The sequence below is a fragment of the Biomphalaria glabrata genome, chromosome 6 (assembly GCF_947242115.1).
Source record: "Biomphalaria glabrata chromosome 6, xgBioGlab47.1, whole genome shotgun sequence".
Classification (NCBI taxonomy): domain Eukaryota; kingdom Metazoa; phylum Mollusca; class Gastropoda; family Planorbidae; genus Biomphalaria; species Biomphalaria glabrata.
In genome coordinates this window covers 43,209,981-43,230,171 of record NC_074716.1, presented here as the reverse complement: position 1 = coordinate 43,230,171, position 20,191 = coordinate 43,209,981, and the positions used below count along the sequence as shown (strand labels likewise).

At 37.4% G+C, this 20,191-nt stretch overlaps 1 protein-coding gene across 1 annotated transcript in view; it reads left to right on the top strand.

Moving 5' to 3' along the window:
- LOC106079892 (protein dissatisfaction-like) overlaps window positions 1-20,191 on the top strand; it is a 38,687-nt gene that overhangs the window by 9,693 nt on the left and 8,803 nt on the right. Inside the window, exons 2-4 of the mRNA XM_013241147.2 lie at window positions 17,296-17,376; window positions 18,214-18,375; window positions 19,279-19,535. Of these exons, the coding sequence (XP_013096601.2) occupies window positions 17,296-17,376; window positions 18,214-18,375; window positions 19,279-19,535 (500 nt within the window). The remainder of the gene's footprint in view (window positions 1-17,295; window positions 17,377-18,213; window positions 18,376-19,278; window positions 19,536-20,191) is intronic.

Below are 20,191 nucleotides of genomic sequence, written 5' to 3'. Positions count from 1 at the left end.
TTGAAGCAAAAAAAAAATTCTGACTGATTAAAACATACAAAAGTAATAAGGATCTCTCTCTCTTGGTCACACACACACACACATTAGTTTTGCTTTTAACACAGAGCCCTACACACACACACACACACAAACTCCCTCTTGACACAACTTCACTTAGAGGAAACAATTAGCTGTCTCGGCTTCGATTATTCTGTGCATCCAAACAGAGGACATATTCGATTTTTTTCACCCCGTCTTTATCCTGCGCGCCCCTTCCCCCAACCCTTTTCTTCCCGTGTTTCTCTCAATGCTTAGACGTGAAGATACCGCGTTGTTTCTTCTCCTCCCTCATCCAGCACAGTCCTTGTAGTGTCTTGCATTGTGTCTTCTTTTTTTTTTTGTTCATTCTGTTTTGCTCGCTCTCCACCCCCCCCCCCACACACACACACACTTCTTGTCCTCTCGATCAGTCCATTTTTTGTTCATGTCTTTAGTAAGAAACAAAAAAAAAAAGAAGAGAAACTCCTTACGCAAGTTGAGAAGAAGACCATGGGGACTGCAAATATTGGTGGACAAACAAACTTCGGGGTCGACGGTCCTCAAGTCACCGGAAAGAGAATCAATTACGGCTTAATGGCCAGTAGATCAACAGATTACCCTATACGGGGGAGGGAGGGGTGGATGGAAGGGACAGGACCGCAGGTGACGCTCCTTCCACGCCACGCGCGCTAATTGGGAGCGTCCGTCGTCCTTCTTTACTCACGCGCATACACACACGCGCGCGCATCGCTTTCAACCCTCCCTCCCCCCACCTGGTTGACCCGTTACGGAAACCAATGCAGTGTGACTGTTTAACCACATATTCATTTCTCTACCTTTTTCCCTTTTCCCCGACCCATCTCTCCCTTCTTACAACACTCCGTCCCAGGTCGTTATTCTTTAGCATCGCCCTGGCATCACCCCCCCCCCCCCTTTTTAAGTCCGTTTGTTTTTATGTTGGTATTGAGGCTAGATGGGAAACTGATAGATGGCAGTTCTGCGAAGTTCGATAACACTCTTCTTCAATAGGACATGCCTTCTCAGTTCTCTCCCCCTTTTTTTTACAAATATAAGTTTACAAATCAAAAAAAAAAAAAATCTTCATATTATTCTTAAGTTCTTCCTATCAGACGGAAATAGCAAGCGATATTAATAATTGAGTGAAATGGAGATTGGTTCTCTTACGACGATGAATGTTGACCTGTCCTATTTGCGATGCTCTGCATGGGACCTGTCCTATTTGCAATGTCCTGCACGGGATCATATCACTCTACATTGATGATCTCCTGAAGCCTCGACCCCCCACCCCCCGTTTTCTCTCCAAAAAATAATAAATAAAATGAGAAAATGGAGGGGGTGGGGGGACTTCGCGATAATATTTGTAAATCGTGTGTGTGTGTGTGTGTGCGGGAGGGGGGAGTCTTACAATGAGACTGTTAACATAATACTTAATTATGTGGACATAGGCGAATAGGATGGGCGGGAGAGGTGAAATCAAGCAGCACTGTCTTGTGAGCATTGTATGGGATGCTCTTAACGATGAAATATAAAGTTAATATCAAGAGTTGTTTAAAAGGCGTCTGTATTGGTCAGTGATTAAAGTAACACAGGACATTTCAATTGATGGAGAAAGAGGGAGGGAGAGAGAGAGAGAGAGAGGGGAGACTGAGAGAAGAGAGAGAAATAGAGGAAGGGGAAGAGAGAGAAAGAAAACGAGAGAGAGAGAGAAAAGGGAAGAGAGAGTAACAGAGAAAGAGATAAAGGTAGAGAGTAGAAGAGAGAAATCGAGAGAGAAACAGAGAAAGCGAGAGAAAGAAAGTGGGTGTGTGCGTCAAGAGAGAGAGAGAGAGAGAGAGAGAGAGACTTATAGGATATCCTTTTGATAAAATGTTGTATGTTTAAGTCTTTGCTTCAATATTGTTATAAATGAACAGTGATAGGTAGAGGTCAACGTATGACCCCGGCGAGATGACACAGCAGCGAGTGTTCTCTGGAATCTACATGTACAAACAAAGACAGGATGTGACGTGTCCTCACGTGTTGTTCCAGGGGACGAACAGATCTAAGTAGGGGGACAGTTACTAATGAACAGTGACAGATAAAGGTCACTACGTGTGACCCCGACTTGATGACACTGCAGCGAGTGTTCTCTGGAATCTACATGTATAAACAAAGACAGGATGTGACGTTTCCTCACGTGTTATTCCAGAGGATACTAGGAGTGTTTGTGCAACTTTAGAGAAGCGATTAGGGACTCTATTTAAGCCAGAAAGTTAATGTGAAAGTCAGTCGTGAGTGAGCCGTGACAGTCGATACAGACGATGTAAGACGTGTGCGGCTCTAGTGGAAGAGAAATGTGTACGACTCGATGCAAGTTAACTGGAGTGGACTACTGTCGTTAAAGTCTATACAGCGAACTACAGTGGACAGTCGATGTAAGACGTGTGCGGCTCTGATTCGGTAGACTTGAGTACGACTTGGTTCAGCTTTGGGAGACCTGGAGCGACACTGGGAAGTGTGTCGTAGGTCTGTTCTGTGGAATACGGCTCGATGCAAGTTGAGAAGAGATGAATCGCAACGAAGTGAAGAGATGAATTGCAACGAAGTATAGCTAACTGTAAACTGAGAGATATTGTACAGTCTTCTACGCTACATGTTACAGTAACAAATTGTTAGAGTTAATAGTCATTAAAGTTATATGAAGCTGAAAGTTGAGTCGTCAAGTTCTTTACAGTGTTTTTATTTGTGTGCCTACTAGTACATCTAGCCAGAAGATTCAGAAATACGTAACAATATTCATCGAAATGTTTGACTTTTGAAAAGGCAACTTTGTGCCTCGGAAATTTCTGAATTTTCGACAGTTATATGTATTAATCAATGATCACATATGTCAATTATCACATATTTAAGAATTGATCAAATAACATTTTGAGAACGACCCTAGATGATGGCTAGATCAGACATTTATTTTGATAAGACTTGTATGTAATGGTCAGATCTTGATTTTGATAAAACATGTATATAATAATCAGATTTATTTTGATAAAATCTGAATGTTAATGTCAGATATTGACTTTGATAAAACCTGTATATAATGGTTAGATCTTGAAAAAGTATTGGTTATACATTTTTTTTTTTGATAACATGACCTTTTTGAAAGTATCATTAGAAATACACAATTAATTCCTGAAGCGATCAAATGTCAACTCTTGTTGAAACTGGATGCACACCTTATGTAGTCTGTAGAGTCCAGCATAGACTAAACAGGATGAGCCTTCTTCTACTGACAACTCAAACGGGGAAAAAATAAGTTCTGCTAATTTTTGACAACACCGACTTGAATATAAATGAAATACGTAAATCAAAGTTATTCTTTAAATCGACATGTTACCAAGTTGTGATGTTACCAAGTTGTGATGTTACCAAGTTGTGATGTTACCAAGTTGTGATGTTACCAAGTTGTGATGTTACCAAGCTGTGATGTTACCAAGTTGTGATGTTACCAAGTTGTGATGTTACCAAGTTGTGATGTTACCAAGTTGTGATGTTACCAAGTTGTGATGTTACCAAGTTGTTATGTTACCAAGTTGTGATGTTACCAAGTTTTGATGTTACCAAGTTGTGATGTTGCCAAGCTGTGATGTTACCAAGTTGTGATGTTACCAAGTTGTGATGTTACCAAGTTGTGATGTTACCAAGTTGTGATGTTACCAAGTTGTGATGTTACCAAGCTGTGATGTTACCAAGTTGTGATGTTACCAAGTTGTGATGTTACCAAGTTGTGATGTTACCAAGCTGTGATGTTACCAAGCTGTGATGTTACCAAGTTGTGATGTTACCAAGTTGTGATGTTACCAAGCTGTGATGATGCCAGAGTGTTGAAGTATTGTGCACGCTCAGATTATTTGCATAGCGATCATTAATTAATTAAACATGACTTTCCTCGTATGTCGTGACGATTATAATTGTCATTTAGATGCTAGGTCGTGACATTAAGTCAGTTACTTCCCATCTCTGCAGTCTTGACAAGCTAAATGACTACGTCCTGTGTCATGTAGATAATGGGTTAGACCTCGATCCTTGTTGTCAAGTCAATGTTATTAAAAAAAAAGGAAAAAAAAACAACCGTCCTCCTCTATTCATTAGTGACGTGCGAATATATAAATAAGCATGGCAGCCCTCGTATCCATAACAACGTTTACCTTCAAACGAAAAAGAACAAAACGTCATTTCCGGAAAAGCAAGTAGTGAAGATAACGTCAAAGAACGAGACAGGCGCGTGCCTAGTCTAAGAAACTTCACGTGTCAAATCAACGGGTTGTTGCGTCGGGAAGTTGTTAGGATTAAACTGGCCAGATTTCTATCCTTCCGCAAAACAAAAACATAAAGATTATAAGAAAAAAAAAAAGAAATGTACCAATTACTATTTTAATACGAATGTGAATTAGCCAACTGACAAAACAGATTTGAAATTATCGTCTGCTTCGGAGGAAATTGAAAGAAGTAATGTATGTTTAATTTGCTTTCTGTTTAAAATTCATGACGCAATTAATTATGTCGCCTGCTAATTAATTATGCTCGTCTGCTAATGCAAGGCGCGGGAAAACTATCATTCGACGCTCTCTCCCCATTCTTCCAGCAACGCAAAGACAAAATTATACATCGTCGAATTTTTTTTTTTTCGACAAAGCGATCTTCTGCATGTGTAGTTTCTCTCCAGTGTACAATGCGTGGCCGTAGCAGAGAACCCGGGACATTAATAAGTCTAATTATATTGTCGTCAATGGGGGGAGGGGGGGGGGAGGAAAGTTCATTAAATGTCAATATTATGATTGCTCACTGTCCGGGAACTCACTGAATGAACTGTTTCAACTGCACTCACTTCGGCTTCTCTCTCCCCCCACCCCTCCATATTCCTTTTTTTTTTCTTTTCTTCTTGTCTTTGAGACTTACGAAAAAAAAAATCGATCCGCTCCGAACACTTTTCAGCGTCCATGAAGTGGGCGTGGCGCGGTTGCTAAGGAAGCTTTTACAAGTCGGTGCTGGTGTAAAGTGGTCATTTGGTAGAAAGAACGGGATGAGGCTGTAAGGGTGACAATAGTCAAGGACAGACAACTTTGAGACTTGTTTGGTAAAATATTGAGACTTGGATTGATATGTCTGTTATATTTTTTTCTGTAAAGCTCCTGAAAATATAAATTAAATAAAATTAATACAATAATGCGATACGTATTGATCAAAACAATCAATATATATATATATATATATTGATTGTTTTGATTGAACTAAACAAGCCAACAACAATTCCACAATAAGCCCATCACAATGCCACCGTGAGCCCACATCGATCACACTATAAGCCCACAACAGTCCCACTATAAGCCCACTAAAACTCCTTTGCAAGCCGCCTTGCTGAGCAGTGGCGTAGCCAGAGTGGTGGGTGGAGGGGGGGGGGAATCATTTTGAAAATCCCCCAGTGCCCCTACTTGACTGGGGTCCCAAAAGGATTTTTTTTTCATAAAAAATAAATAGTGCGCAAAATGCAGGGGCCCCCAAAGAGGTCAAGCCCCCCCCCCCCCCCCCCCGGAGAAAGAAGGTGGTATCAATGTGAATATTGCCTTGATTGCTTTTTAAATGCATTTATTTAAAAAAAAAAAGTTGAACGACCTGAACTCAAACTCGAAGGCTTTGGTCTCCTCAAGCCAGCACACTAACCACTTTATTAGAGAAGTTCTTAAGAAAATAGAGATTCTTATAGTTAACTATTGTTAGGGGATTAATTCTACTTATACTAACAAATCAGCCAAGTACAATTTCTTTCCCTTGTTCGATAACAAACAAAAATAAATAATTACCAATAATTAATTAACTAATTGATAAATTTTTATTTTACTGATTCTTTTTTTTTTTTTTTTGGGATTGGGTGTGGGAGAAATAACGTGTACACACTTTTTACTAAACATGCAGACGGACGGACAGACAGAGTACGTTGATATAAGTTTTTTTAAAATAAAAGGTTTAAACCCCGTGAGTTGAACCCTATTATCTTTTTTTCTAAACCGTAAGATACGCCCATGACTGTGGCGCTGCGAAGAATCCAGCTCTCCGACACGCCACAGCCACTCACTCTCACGTGTGCTCGTGCTCACACAGTAATAACTGACTTTATCTGGTCAAGCAAGTTATAAGAGATTTTAACATGGATAAAGGGATAAGAGAGGGGATGTGGGGCGGGGTGGGAGAAAGAAAAAAAAATCACACTTCTTTTTTTTTTTTTTTCTCTTTCTAAACACTCACTGAGCTCTTCAGAAAAGTTGCGAGAGAACTGAAAGAAATGAGAGAAGAGAACAAAAAAAAATAACACAATATTGTGACATTCAGCTCATCAGCTTTAGTAATATATCGACAAAAGTTGAGATGGCTCCCACCAGGTGGCGCCGCTAGTGTCAGATTCCCACGACATCAAAGCGGAGGACTGGACAAGCTGAAAGCCTGGTCTGTCCTTGTTAACTCTTTCTTGGCTGGAGGAGTCAATTTAAGATGGCGTTAAGGAATGGAAGTTTTTGATTGGTCAGGGACAAAGTTGCGTGAGAACGAGACTGGATTCAAGGCGGGAGGGTAGGGCTGGTGGGATTTTTACAATAATGGTGTTACACTGCTGTCATCATGAGTGTTATTGTTATATATTGATCTGTATTAATAATGCAAGCATATAATTTAATAATTAGAACAATATTGGTCTCGATAAGTAAAATAAAAACAACGAAGTCAGATCAGTCAGATAGATAGATAGATAGATAGATAGATAGATAGATAGATAGATAGATAGATAGATAGATGGATGGATGGATGGATGGATGGATGGATGGATGGATGGATGGATGGATGGATAGATAGATAGATAGATAGATAGATAGATAGATAGATAGATAGACGAACGAATGGATATACAGACAGATAGATAGATAGATAGATAGATAGATAGATAGATAGATAGATAGATAGATAGATAGATAGATAGATAGATGGATGGATGGATGGATGGATGGATAGATAGATAGATAGATAGATAGATAGATAGATAGATAGATAGATAGATAGATAGATAGATAGATAGATAGATAGATAGATAGATAGACGAACGAATGGATATACAGACAGACAGTTAGATAGATAGATAGATAGATAGATAGATAGATAGATAGATAGATAGATAGATAGATAGACTGACAGACAGACAGACAGACAGATAGATAGATAGATAGATAGATAGATAGATAGATAGATAGATAGATAGATAGATAGATTGATAGATAGATAGATAGATAGATAGATAGATAGATAAGATAGATAGATAGATAGATAGATAGATAGATAGATAGATAGATAGATAGATAGATAGATTTATCTAGAATCTAGAATCTGCATCCTCCATATTTTCTTGAGATTTCCTTGACGTTTTGGCCTTGCTGTTATTGCAATATCATCATGACATTTTGCTACAATATTTGTTCTCTCCCTTTATTTCCGCTAGTCTACAATCTACACCAACTTATCATACCAGTGCGCTAGCTATATATAGAGCTCACGAGCAAATGTAATTGTACATAGTTAGTCACCCTTCAAAATTTCGGTTTAACTTTTCAACAGCTATTATTATTTTGGTATCTTGATACGTTACTATAATTTTCTATTTTGACCATACACATAAACAGATACCAAATAATGTCAAGGACGAGAAATTAAACTTATTGCCAACTAAATAAAAGTTAAAATAGAAGAGCTTTAAAAATTTAATTCTGCGATGTTATGTAATAAGCACATACAGAATGAAGCAAAAAATCGTATTATGCAAAAATAAATAACCATTTCTAGATCTATATATTTAATCATATCATACCATCTTAATCAAATTATTTTGTTTCTAATGCTATCGTATCTGCACCTAAAAGAAGTTACTATTATCTGTAAAGATTGTTTTTAAAATAATTCTTTCGATTATAGAGAGCTGTTAACAAACAAAATATGGGTTTAAGGCGCTGTGCTAACATTACAAACATAAACACGAAAGCTAAAATCACAAACTATTCTAATAAAGTTTTGAACAGATAGGTCTTAATGTTCTTCTTGAATGTAGTGTAGCATGTTGTCTGTCTGAGATCGATGGGGAGTGAGTTCCAAACACTTGGTCCCGCAGAAAAAAATTTCAAACTAGTTATGTTCACAAATATAATTCTAATCAACCATCAATATAAATTAGACCTATTAAATCTAAAAAAAAAAAAAAAAAAAAAAGGTTTAATTAGTCCAAATTTCTATCCAAATTTCTAATATAAAACAAAGACAAAATAGAGAACGGCTGTAATTTCTAATAGAAAAAAAAAAAAGCAGAGTGATTATTTGGAATAAATTTTGTTTTTGAAACGCACATAAAAAGATATAGGAAATTTTTGTGACAATTTCTTCAAAAATGTAACATTCAAGTAAAAAATATTAAAAAAGTGAAGTAAACTCTAATTACTTGCAGTACACACAAAAATGTAATTGTAGCTTGTTTATGCTCGAAAAAAAATCAACATGCCTTTAGAATTTGTTCGACTCTCCTTCTCTTACATTTACATTACATTCTCTTCTTCTTACATTTTCAGAAAAAAAAAATCTACACTCTGTAATTCATAGGATAGATAGATAGATAGATAGATAGATAGATAGATAGATAGATAGATAGATAGACGAACGAATGGACGGACGGACAGACGGACAGACAGACAAATATATATATATATATATATATATATATATATATATATATATATATATAGAGAGAGAGAGAGAGAGAGAGAGAGAGAGAGAGAGAGAGATAGATAGATAGATAGATAGATAGATAGATAGATAGATAGATGACTGTCCCATGTTCAGTAAATAACTTTTTGAAAGAAGAAAAAAAACATAGTGGCAATAAAAGAGCGCTATAATGCGGTGGATGAGGCAGGGGACGTAATGACCTTTGAACTGTTTCCAATTATTGCGTTCTCTCCCTTGGGCCTATTACCAACTGGCAATACACACAAATTTGCCAGTTGGATAAGACAGAAAGTGTTTCTGGCAATCTGTTTCCCTGGCCACTCTAGATTGTCCAGTTTTTTTGGAACACTGGCCTCATTCGTTTCCCCCTCCTCTCAGCGTGGTCACTGTGGACACCAGAAAATTACAAAATTACCCATTTCCAGAGGCTATTTTCTCCATGGCCTCTTACCCCAGCCTTTAAACCACAGTCCCCCGCAACGCCATGTCCACGTCCAAGCCCTTCAACAAAAAAAAAAATAAAAAAATCCGTCAGCTGCAAGAAATTTTTTTGGCCTGCAGAGCTTGTTTTGAGATTTTTCGGACGAGCGAGAAAAAAAAAACTGGGAGAAAAGTGAGGAGTTTATACGTAAAATGAGAAGCAGTGCCCAGATTGTGCAGGCTGACAACAAAATCGTTTGAGCCAGTCTACTTGTCTGGCAGCGGCGTCTTCCTAAAAGTGGGTGTGTCCAGTTAAAAAGCTGCAGGCTGGAAACGTTTGATGACATGTTGTCTTCTCATCACATCTTGAGCCGACGGGGGGAGGGGGGGGGAGAAGGGGGTATCTTTTGAGATCAGCTTTTCAAACGGAAAAGGCGTCGGTGAGTGGGCTCTCTCTCTCGTGTCCTGTAAGGATGAAAACTTTGTAGGACATAATTAAACCAACAGCAAATATATCAATACACTTCCTGTCCGTTTGTCAACATCCCAGCACGACAAATCAATGTCCTTTTGTGCAGGACTCTTCCACATCCTGATGATAGACATCCTAGACCGCTGACATTCATTTCAAGCCGAAATCGTTTTTTTTAGTGAACACTTAGAAATAAACTGAACAACATAAAAGCATAAATACAATATTTAAAACTTTAACGCGCAAGCCTCAAACAATTCAAATTGCGGAATTCCTAACTATGTCGCATAAACAGTTTCGGCAAGATGGATGACTTAATAGGCTCTATAAGAGATTTATTTGAGTTAACGCTATGGAATTTTGTTAATGTCGTAAATCTTAACATAGTGACATCACTTGCATATATAAACTAGATCTACTTAGGTATTTAAAGTATAATATCAAAAACCTTTTTTTTTTTGAATGCTCAAATTACTTTTAAGGGTAATATTTGTTTGTATCATCTTTGGAGACAGACTGTGCGTGCTGGGACAACCCTTGCTGAGAACAAAAGAATTGTAGCGGCTTTAATCAAGAGAGAAAAAAAGAAAGTTGCCCTGTCTGCTAGCCCTAAATCAGAGGCATACACATGTACGAATTGTGGCAAAGTCTGCCGTTCTAGAATTGGCTTGATTAGCCACACCAGATTTTGCCCCGTCTTAAGATTAAGCCAAAAGCAGTGACTCATTTGGGCGCATCCATTGCCTTTCGAGACAAAAGGAGCCATATATATATATATATATATCATCTTTTGAGACCCCGATAGATTCCTCAATATGTTTTGATGCAATAACATTGGCTGGCATCATTTATCATTACTTTATAGATCAATGATGATGAATTCCTGATTATTGAATGATTGCTTATCATTGATTGGCTCCTCGTTATTGATTGTTTCTACATCTTGGATTGGTTTCCCATCATTGATTGACTCTTTAATCATTGATTGATTCCTCAAAATTGAATTATTTCATATATTTTATTGATTCCAGATTATTGAAGGGTTCCTCTTTATTGCTTGATTCTTCTTCATTGATTCCATACCATTGATTGATTCCACATCATTGATTGATTCCACATCATTGATATTGGTTTGAATGGTTTCTCGTCACTGATTCCTTACTGTTAAAAGACAACAGCATTGTGCTAATATGTTTATATTACGTCATTGTTTCTTGTGCACTTTTTTGGGGGAATAGTACTTGAAAGGATGTGACGTAATAAAATGATAGTCTTCAATGTCTACTTATATCAACACGAAGCCTCTGTTCATTAATTCTTGTGTTTAATTGTCTACATACAAAAATATGTATCCGTCAGAACACAACAAGGATGATTAAAATTTAAAAAAAAAATAAAAAGTTGATGGGAAAGAGAGGAGGGCGACCTTTTTTTGTGTCCATTCTGCACTGAATGTTATGACTGTGCTGTCTCACCTTGCGAAATGTAACATCTATGCTCTTTTTTATTTAAAAAGGGGGGGGGGTAACTCCACACTTACAACTATATCTCTCAATAATGTATATCAATCGATATCAAATAAAATAATTAATTACCAGTAATATGAATTGAATAATTGGGCAATTCTTTAATTGATTCTTAAGTTGTCAGGTATAAGAAATAAATATTTTGTTTGGAATAGAATACAGGAAATGAATTCTCCTTCCTTAAATGTTGAGACAAGTGATGGGCTAAGAAACCTGAAAGCATGACATTGTGCTAGATCTTTTAGATTACTTATTTCATAATCTCTCACTTCTTTGTCTTTTTTCCCCTCTAGTTTCCATTATATTGCCATGACACTTTTTCACATTGCTTTCTCTTCTTTTTCTCTTTTACTGTATTTTCTTTTCTTAAAGAACGTCGAAGTGCAAATAAATAAATCGGATCAACTTTTAGTGTGAAAATCTCAAAAGCTTAAAACATTAAAAGTGTTTTCCAAAATTTATCATTTACGGAACACTGCACATTTCGAGTAGTTAGCGGAACACTTTGCTTATTTATTTATTTTTTACACAGGTTAATTCACGTGGTATCCTACTGGTTAATTTTTCTAGTAGTTCGCGGAACACCTATTCAGGTCTTTCGGAACACTCGGGTTCCGAGGAACACAGTTTGGGAAACACTGTTTTAATCTAATGTATATTATTAAAAGTTGCTTTTTATTTATTCTCCAGTAGGTAACATAAAAAGTGTTAAAGAAATGGTCTACGGGAAGGGGGAAAAAAAATGTAAAAGACAAAAATAAACTAACAAATTTGGCGCCCCATTCCATGAAGGTCATACATTGTCCCCCCCCCCCCCCCCCCCAAATCATTTCCCCAAAGTAGTTCAAACAGCTGAAATCAAGAAGCTGGGACAAGGGAGAGAATCACTTTGACGACAAGATGACGACTGGAGTGTTTGTTCTTGTCTCCCCTCTATTTGTCTTGATGTTGAGATTGAAAACTTCAGTTCGACATCAGAACATTTTTTCTTTCTTTATTTCGGGTCCTCATTACGTAACTTGATAGTTTTCAGACAAGACTTCTCCAACAAATATGTCCTGCAGCGTTTCAAGTGATTTTTGTTTGTAATTTTCTTGTTAAATTTTTATTTGAGAAATCTGGTCCCTTCCCATCATCAATGACTTTCTCAATATTGGCTTTCACCCCCACTGTTTGGATCAAAAAGAAAATCCATAATTTAGGAAAGTCACAGAGATCTTCCATTTCGCACTTATAAATACATCCTTAACCGTCACCTAGTCCTTAATATGTGGAACCGTTGGGGCATCACATAAGATCTGTTGACCGTCTTTCTCCATTCCTCTCTCTTGCCTTGAATTGAACTTCCTTCAATAACATTCTTGTATGTTGTCTTCCCATCGCCTTAATGATAATAATAATAATAATAATAATAATCTTTCTCTGATTGCATTTTTCTATTTCCATGGCACTGTTCCCTGAAGTAAGGTCTTTGCGAGCCCTGAGGACCTTGTGAAATGGCCATAGAGTTAAAGCTTGCGTTGTTGTTTTTTTTTTACGGTAGTTAGCAGGTCGCTGTATTAAATCAATGGATTTGTATTTAAATTTCTTTATGTATATTTTTTTTTTGTACCTTCTTCTTCCAGTCCGAATAGAGGAATGAAGTGTATAGTCATAGGTTTCCAAACTCAGAAATCGAAGATTGTCTAATATACAGGAAACCAATAACCTATCCTTGGTTTATTTACTCTTCTGTAAGTTTCAAAGGAAAACAGGTAAAATTAGAGGTGTATAGCAACAAAAGACAATAAAGTACCTCCTTTATGAAACTTATTGAGCGATTGTTTTTGACTTACACATTTATGAATATTACAATTAAAAACATTTTCTTTTACATCTTTCCCTTGCTCTTCCATCTGGTTAATCGAATGTATTATGTATATATCTCTGTTTCTGCTATGGTAGGCCTACTTCGAGTGGCCATTGTCTACTATTTATTCGTGACATGGAATGAGTGTCATAATATATACCTGAGTAAACATCAACATTTGCTGAGAATATTCCAATATGGTCACTTTAAATTTGTAATTGCCATAACTTGATTGCATATTGTAAAAGTGTAATTTCTTGCTTTTGCAAATCTTTATTAAGTCCCCTAAAGATTTTAAAATTTGTTTAAAAATTAATAATATTTGGGGAAAAGTAAAGGCGATTTGGTCGTTATGCTGGCCACCACGTGTCACGCTTGTTAACCGCCACAGAAAAAGATGACCTTTACATCATCTGCCCTATACGTTGTAAGGTCTGAAAGGGTGACTACTTTTTAAAAGTTTTGTTAATGGGGATAACCTCCCCTTTTCCTGGAAAAAAGAAGCCTCTGGCAAAAAAGTCTAGCATTGATTGGATAAGCTCCCTTTGTCTATAAAATAGTTTCTGAGAAGAAAGTTTAGAATTAATCCATTTTTTAAAAATATAATTAGATTCAATTGTCAAACATTTAATATTTAAAAAATCTTGTACATGTTATTTTCTCCCATTTCCCATTCTCTGATCCAGTTGAAGCTCTGCACAATCATTCTGTGTCGCTGACAATACATGAATCAATCAATAGAATAACAAATCAATTTTTATTTTATATGGAAAATATAATAAGCCAACGGAATATAGGCCTTGCGATTTTATTGAAACTTAATAAATTCCTTAATGATGGCCCTACATATATCAATCACACAATTAGACAAATTGGTTATTCAGTTTTTGTTTTATATGGAAATCGCACATTACTAACGGTAGACAGGCCTTGCTATAATGAGGGATATGATAGCAATCGAACGATGCCTAACCTACAGGGTGCACAGTAGACAACAAGCCGATATGGTATTAGCATGTATTTGGTAAAATTTTGAGTCATCAAAAATTAATTACATTATTGATTCAAAATAATTGATGCAATGTCACTCAGTATAAGCGAGTTTGTTTTTTCTTTAAAAAAAATATTTAAAATTTAGCTTTTTTTATTAATTGCTTTAGAAGGTAAAGAGGACACGTAATGTAAATTGTGGAGATTATTTTTCGCTTCGATCGGAACCTAAGGGCCGAGAAGCGATACACCTGTCCAGGTAATCGATTTACGTTTACCGAATGAAAGAGTTCGTAAGTTTTTTATTTTATTCGTGCAATACTGTTATTAGAAATAGTTTATACTTAAGAGAATAAAATGTGAGACTTGTTTATATTCATGATTTCACATGTGAACGAGGCGTTCAACTCACATATTGGTTTGACCCAGTAACTTCGCAAAGGAGAAAAAAGTTAAGAAAAAAATAAAACAAAATAGAAATAAAGCTCTTTAATGTTTAAAATGGTACGCTAGCTCTGATCAATCTCAGCATCAGCGGCGTCACTAGGAAGGTCCACACAGGGTGGTGGTGGTGTGGGGGTGAGGAGACACCCAAGTAGAAAAAAAATTACTTTGGAAAACGCAGACAACTTCTGTAATACAAATGACTAGATATCCAAACATGCTTTAATCTTTATATTTTATTTTCATTTAATGTTGGTAGGCCTACAAATGTCCAAAAAAAGTACGTACTGAAAAGGGGGACGCAAAGGCGAACTTTCTTTTAAGGACCAAAAAATCAGTTGTATTTTGTATTATAGTTATGTCTTCGTGTTAATCAAGTAAAAACCACATTACTACCAAAGTTTCAGAAATTACATTTTTCCAACTAGAACCTTGTTAACGTTCACCACACGATCGGTTCAAACCACATTTCAATGGCGTCTTTACCAATGCGGTATATACATCTACTATGTTCTAGTGCAGCGCATCTCAACCTTTTAAGCTCGGCGACCCCTTTTTACAATTTCTCACTTTGCAGCGACCCCCCCCCCTTACACACACACAGCAATAGAAGAGAAGACAATAACAATCCATATTTTCGATGGTCTTAAGCGACCCCTGGCAAATCGTCAATCGACCCCCAAAGGGGTCGCGATCCACAGGTTGAGAACACCCTGTTCTAGTTGAAGAACGATGAAGCCCATTAACACTGTGCATGCTATACTGCAGCGTTTCAAACTGTGTTGGAGGGCGCACCCTAGACCGCTAAGGGGTGACAAATGTGGTGGGGGGTGAAATCGTTGAAGTCATTGTTTCAAGAGTAAAATGACAACTTTATTTCATTGTTTTATTGTAGTTATTATTGAACGCTTGAATGAAAACCCAAGAAAGTGACTTTATTGTGTTACAAAGTCTCCCAACTGGTGGGCATCGTTATGTTGAAGACTTTTTATGTGACACAAGCATAAAAAAGCAAAATACAAATAATACTTTTTTTGGAAAACAAAGCTTATATTAAGTATATCAATTAGTTTCGATCAGCCATGTAATTAAATTTGTAATAAGCCTCAAACGACAATCTATAAGGGGGACTAATTCAGCTTATACCACCACTTCAGTCAAGTACTATTTCTTTCCCTTGTTTGATATACCAAAGAAAGTAATATATTACCAGTAGTTAATTAACTAATTGGTTGGGTTTTTTTTTTTTGTTTTGTTTTGTTTGTCAGGTATAAGAAATAATTGCAAAATTTCAGCTTGATCCGAGATTGAATGTCGGAGGAATGAAGCACAAAACTTTGTCCAGACAGACAGAGAGACAGACACACAAACAGACATACATACAGACAGAGTGAGTTGATATAAGCTTTGTAAAAAGATCCGCGGCATAACAAGAAGATTATCTTAAGACGATCCCACCCACTACGCTATCTGTATTTCTCACACATAATAGTATTGAGCAATTCTGCCTCCTTCTTTGTTCAGCTTCAGCTTGACTTGCGAATTTTTCCTTTGACTAGAATGAGTAGAACGTTATGGATACTATTTCAACATCTGATTGTCCAAACCTGTTTATTTTCAACCTTTTTTTTTTACGTGGGCTCTGAAATGGGCTCTGACATGGGTTCTGACATGGGTTTTGACATGGGCTCTGACATGGGTTCTGACATGGGTTTTGACATGGGCTCTGACATGGGCTCTGACATGGGTTCTGACATGGGCTCTGACATGGGCTCTGACATGGGTTCTGACATGGGCTCTGAATGCGGCTCTGACATGGGCTCTGACATGGGCTCTGACATGGGTTCTGACATGCGGCTTTGACATGGGCTCTGACATGGGCTCTGACATGGGCTCTGCTTACTACGAGATAAAAACGTTGTAGATTCTAGAACAGAAAGAAATATGAAGCTCAGAACAAGAAAAAAAGTTACGGCGATTCCTCAACTGACCATGCTGAAAAGAGTGGAATGGGGGAGGGCCATGATACCTCTCTAACAGTAACCGCACCCGGCGACACCAACCCTAGTGTCGCCACTTCTTGGGATGTCAATATATTTGTAAAAAGTGTTTCCGAAACATTTCTATGTAAAGTGTCATCATTGGTGATCATTCTTATAATCTAATTAATGAACACACATTCACACAGCCACACGCATTATCACACAAAGACATTGTCAGTGTCACACGTTAACATTGTCACGTTGTCACAATCTCAAACAGTATCACACTCACACTGCAACACTCTCAAAGTTACACAGACACGGTCATAATATAATATTGTCACGTTGACAAAAAGGCTGACACACGATTACATTAGCACAAACTCAAAGACACGCACACTTAGTCACACTATAAACATTATCACATAAGCACCCACTAAGTAGCACACTTAAAGACACATACTCACACTGTCACACTATAGCATTATCACGTTGTATTTTGTATGAACACAGTCACGCTGTGATACTATAACATTGTCACGTTGTTTTATAGACACATTCATACTGTCACACTATAATATCGTCACGTTGATTTACACACATATACACAGTTACACTGTCTCAACAAAAATACTGTCACGTTTTCCCACACAATCACACACATTATCACACTATAACAGAGCCACACACACACATACTCACACTATCACGCAATAACACTGTCACATTGTCCCTCTCATACTGTCACATTTCGAGACATCTCGCTGATGGACACTTGTCAATCCCCAGGTGATCGTCTGTTGGACATTCCCTGCAAAGTCTGCGGCGACAGAAGTTCCGGCAAGCATTATGGGATATACAGCTGTGATGGTAAGTTGGCCTACACATATTATGAATGGCTAATATTTAGGTCTAACTACCGACTACAGGCTGTGTCTTCTGTTTTGAAATATTAAACAAATTGATCTATGTTTTTTTTTTCTGTTATTTTTTGTTAACTTGATCGAAATATGTTTAAAAATGTAGCCGTGGCAACATACTCAATCAAATATTTTTAAAAAATTTTCAGAAAAAAGAAAAGTTCCCATTAATATAATGACCAAAAAATCTTAATAGAATCAATCTTTATTTAAACAGGTGTTGCTTTTATTCACGTACATTTACCTTAGAGAACTGCTAGCAATGCCGTCGCTAATTCCCTGATCTTATAGGCTGATACTACGCCTTGTCTTCGCTCTCTAGTGTTATGGCACGATAAGGAATTGATTATTTGTTTCATAGAAAGGGAAAGTTTTGAATTAAGTGAAAATGACGTCACTAGTAAAAACAAGATCAGGATTTGAGGAGGAATAGCGAAATGTAAACAGACTACTTTTGACAACTTTAGAGAGAGGCAGATTTTATGGACGTAAAGATTTAGCTTGACGACATTCGACAGTCCCCTTCGTTGTTAGTAAACTTCTTGTTCGACATACAGCGTCGACTGGCTTATATTGTTGGCCTTTTGCCTGTATTATTTGATTTTGTTATTTGAGTGTTACCTCCGTTTGACTTATCTGCAAAATACAAAGTTAATAATACGTCTACAGCGGTTTTAGATGTCTACTAGAAGTTTGGTGCCACAAGTCAACGACCTTCCGCTACACCCCTTAAACTTGTGCATCTACGCTCCTGACCTTTCGTTTTGTCTCTCTCTCAAACTTTCAGGTTGCTCGGGCTTTTTCAAACGCAGCATCCACAAGAACAGGGCCTACACCTGCAAGGCTCAGGGGCCACTGAAGGGCCGTTGTCCGGTAGACAAAACCCACCGGAACCAGTGCCGGGCCTGCAGACTTAACAAGTGTTTTCAAGCAGACATGAACAAAGAAGGTAATTTCAAACAATGGCTACCGGATTTAAAGATTCGCGTGACGTTTCTGACGTTTTTAGCGGACCTTCTTTAGTGAAAAATCGCTATTATTTTTTGTGTGTGTTGTCTGTCTGACTTAATGTTAACTTAATCAGTATGTTGTTTTTTTCTAAATCTTGGCTCCATCAATGAGTTATAAATTTTTAGTTAAATTCGAAAACATACGTACTTGTCCAAGAACTACTACAAGAATGTTGTCTCTGTGAAATTGAAAAAAAATAATTATAGAATTCGTCGCCAACTCAATTCTCAGAAGTTACAAAAGAATAGAAAGAAGTAGGCGAAGTCTTTCTCTCGCTAGGGGTGGGTGAAAAAAAGTCAAGAACTCCTTAGTTCCTAATGTAGGGAAGTGAAACTGCGTTTTGCAAGAGCCAAACTTAATCGAAAGTGTATTTCATCTTGACTGGTGTGTGTGTGTGTGTGTGTAAGGGGAAATGTGTCTGCTCATCTCTGCCTGTTGTCTCGTTTGGAGCCTAGGTCACCAAGCAGCTTCCTCCAGTGGTCTCCGATAAGGGACTTTACATTTGGTGTGGTAAGTCTTAGGTTTGCTTGCGAGGAGACTTGCCAAAATTAAATTTTATTGCGTTGTCGGGATTTTAATTCCTTCAAAGGGAAACAAATTTTATGGTAATCTCCGTAAAGGTGTCTACTGATAAATTTTCTATAGACATGGCAGGACTGCATCAGTGTCGCCCTTTCCCTGGTATTGGGCTGTTGTAATTTGAAATAACTCCCGGACGTCATGTAGGGTTGATATCCCAGGGCATAGATTATTGATTATTATTACCGAATTTTGAGTTTGTTATACAAATAACATAAGATTCTATCTCTAATTAAACTAATAACCTGTATTACGTTTCCAGCCGTCCAGCATGAGAGGGGTCCTCGGAAACCTAAAACTAAGCCTGGAGATCTCACGGGCCCTTTACTGGTGGACACCAGGTGTCACAGCTCGCAGGAACATCCCATAGACCTGAGCCTTGGGGTCAGCGCGCCCTGCCCTCTCTTGCCCATGGCCTACCAGCACGAGGTGTCGCTGCCCAACCCGCACGTGTTTCCTGACAGCCAGATGCTCATGCTGAGCTACGTGAACAGATTTAGTGACATCATGCGCGTGCAGGTGAGCCAAGGTCTAGTCTAGAATGTTAGCGTTGGTTCTGCATGACCAGCCAGTGATGAGAATAGAGGCTACTTGATAAGGGGAGAGAATACTTTCACACACGTCGCTGTATTTCAAGAGAATGTGTACTATTATTTCTTTTCTTGTAATTTTTGGCCGAGAGTATTTTCTTTTCACCCTTCAATGTTTTCAAAAGACAAGAGATAGAAAGTTGAATGGAGAGACAAAGAAAAATTCAACTTGTGTAATTTTTAACTCTATAATTCAAACCTACTTTCATCTTATTCTTCTATTTATAATTGTTTGTTTGTTACTCTGGATAGAATCCTATACACCTTATGTCTCCCACTTTCTATTCTTGAATGAAGTTAAAACTTTGAACAATTATTCATTGTCCTTAACAAAACGTGGATCAGTCGAAAAATTGACCAATTATTTGATCAATTATTCAAAATTAATTTATTTTGTTTTATACAGAGACAGTACTTGCAACGCGGAGATAATTATTGTGTAAAGGCGTCGCCTCAAAATTTAATACTGACTATTGATAAATATAAAACCTTCTATTTTCATTAGCAATGGGCTGGCTCACTGGTTGGTGTGTCGGCTTGAAGAGGTTTCGGCTCTCGATCTCGAATTCAATTCGAACAACTTAC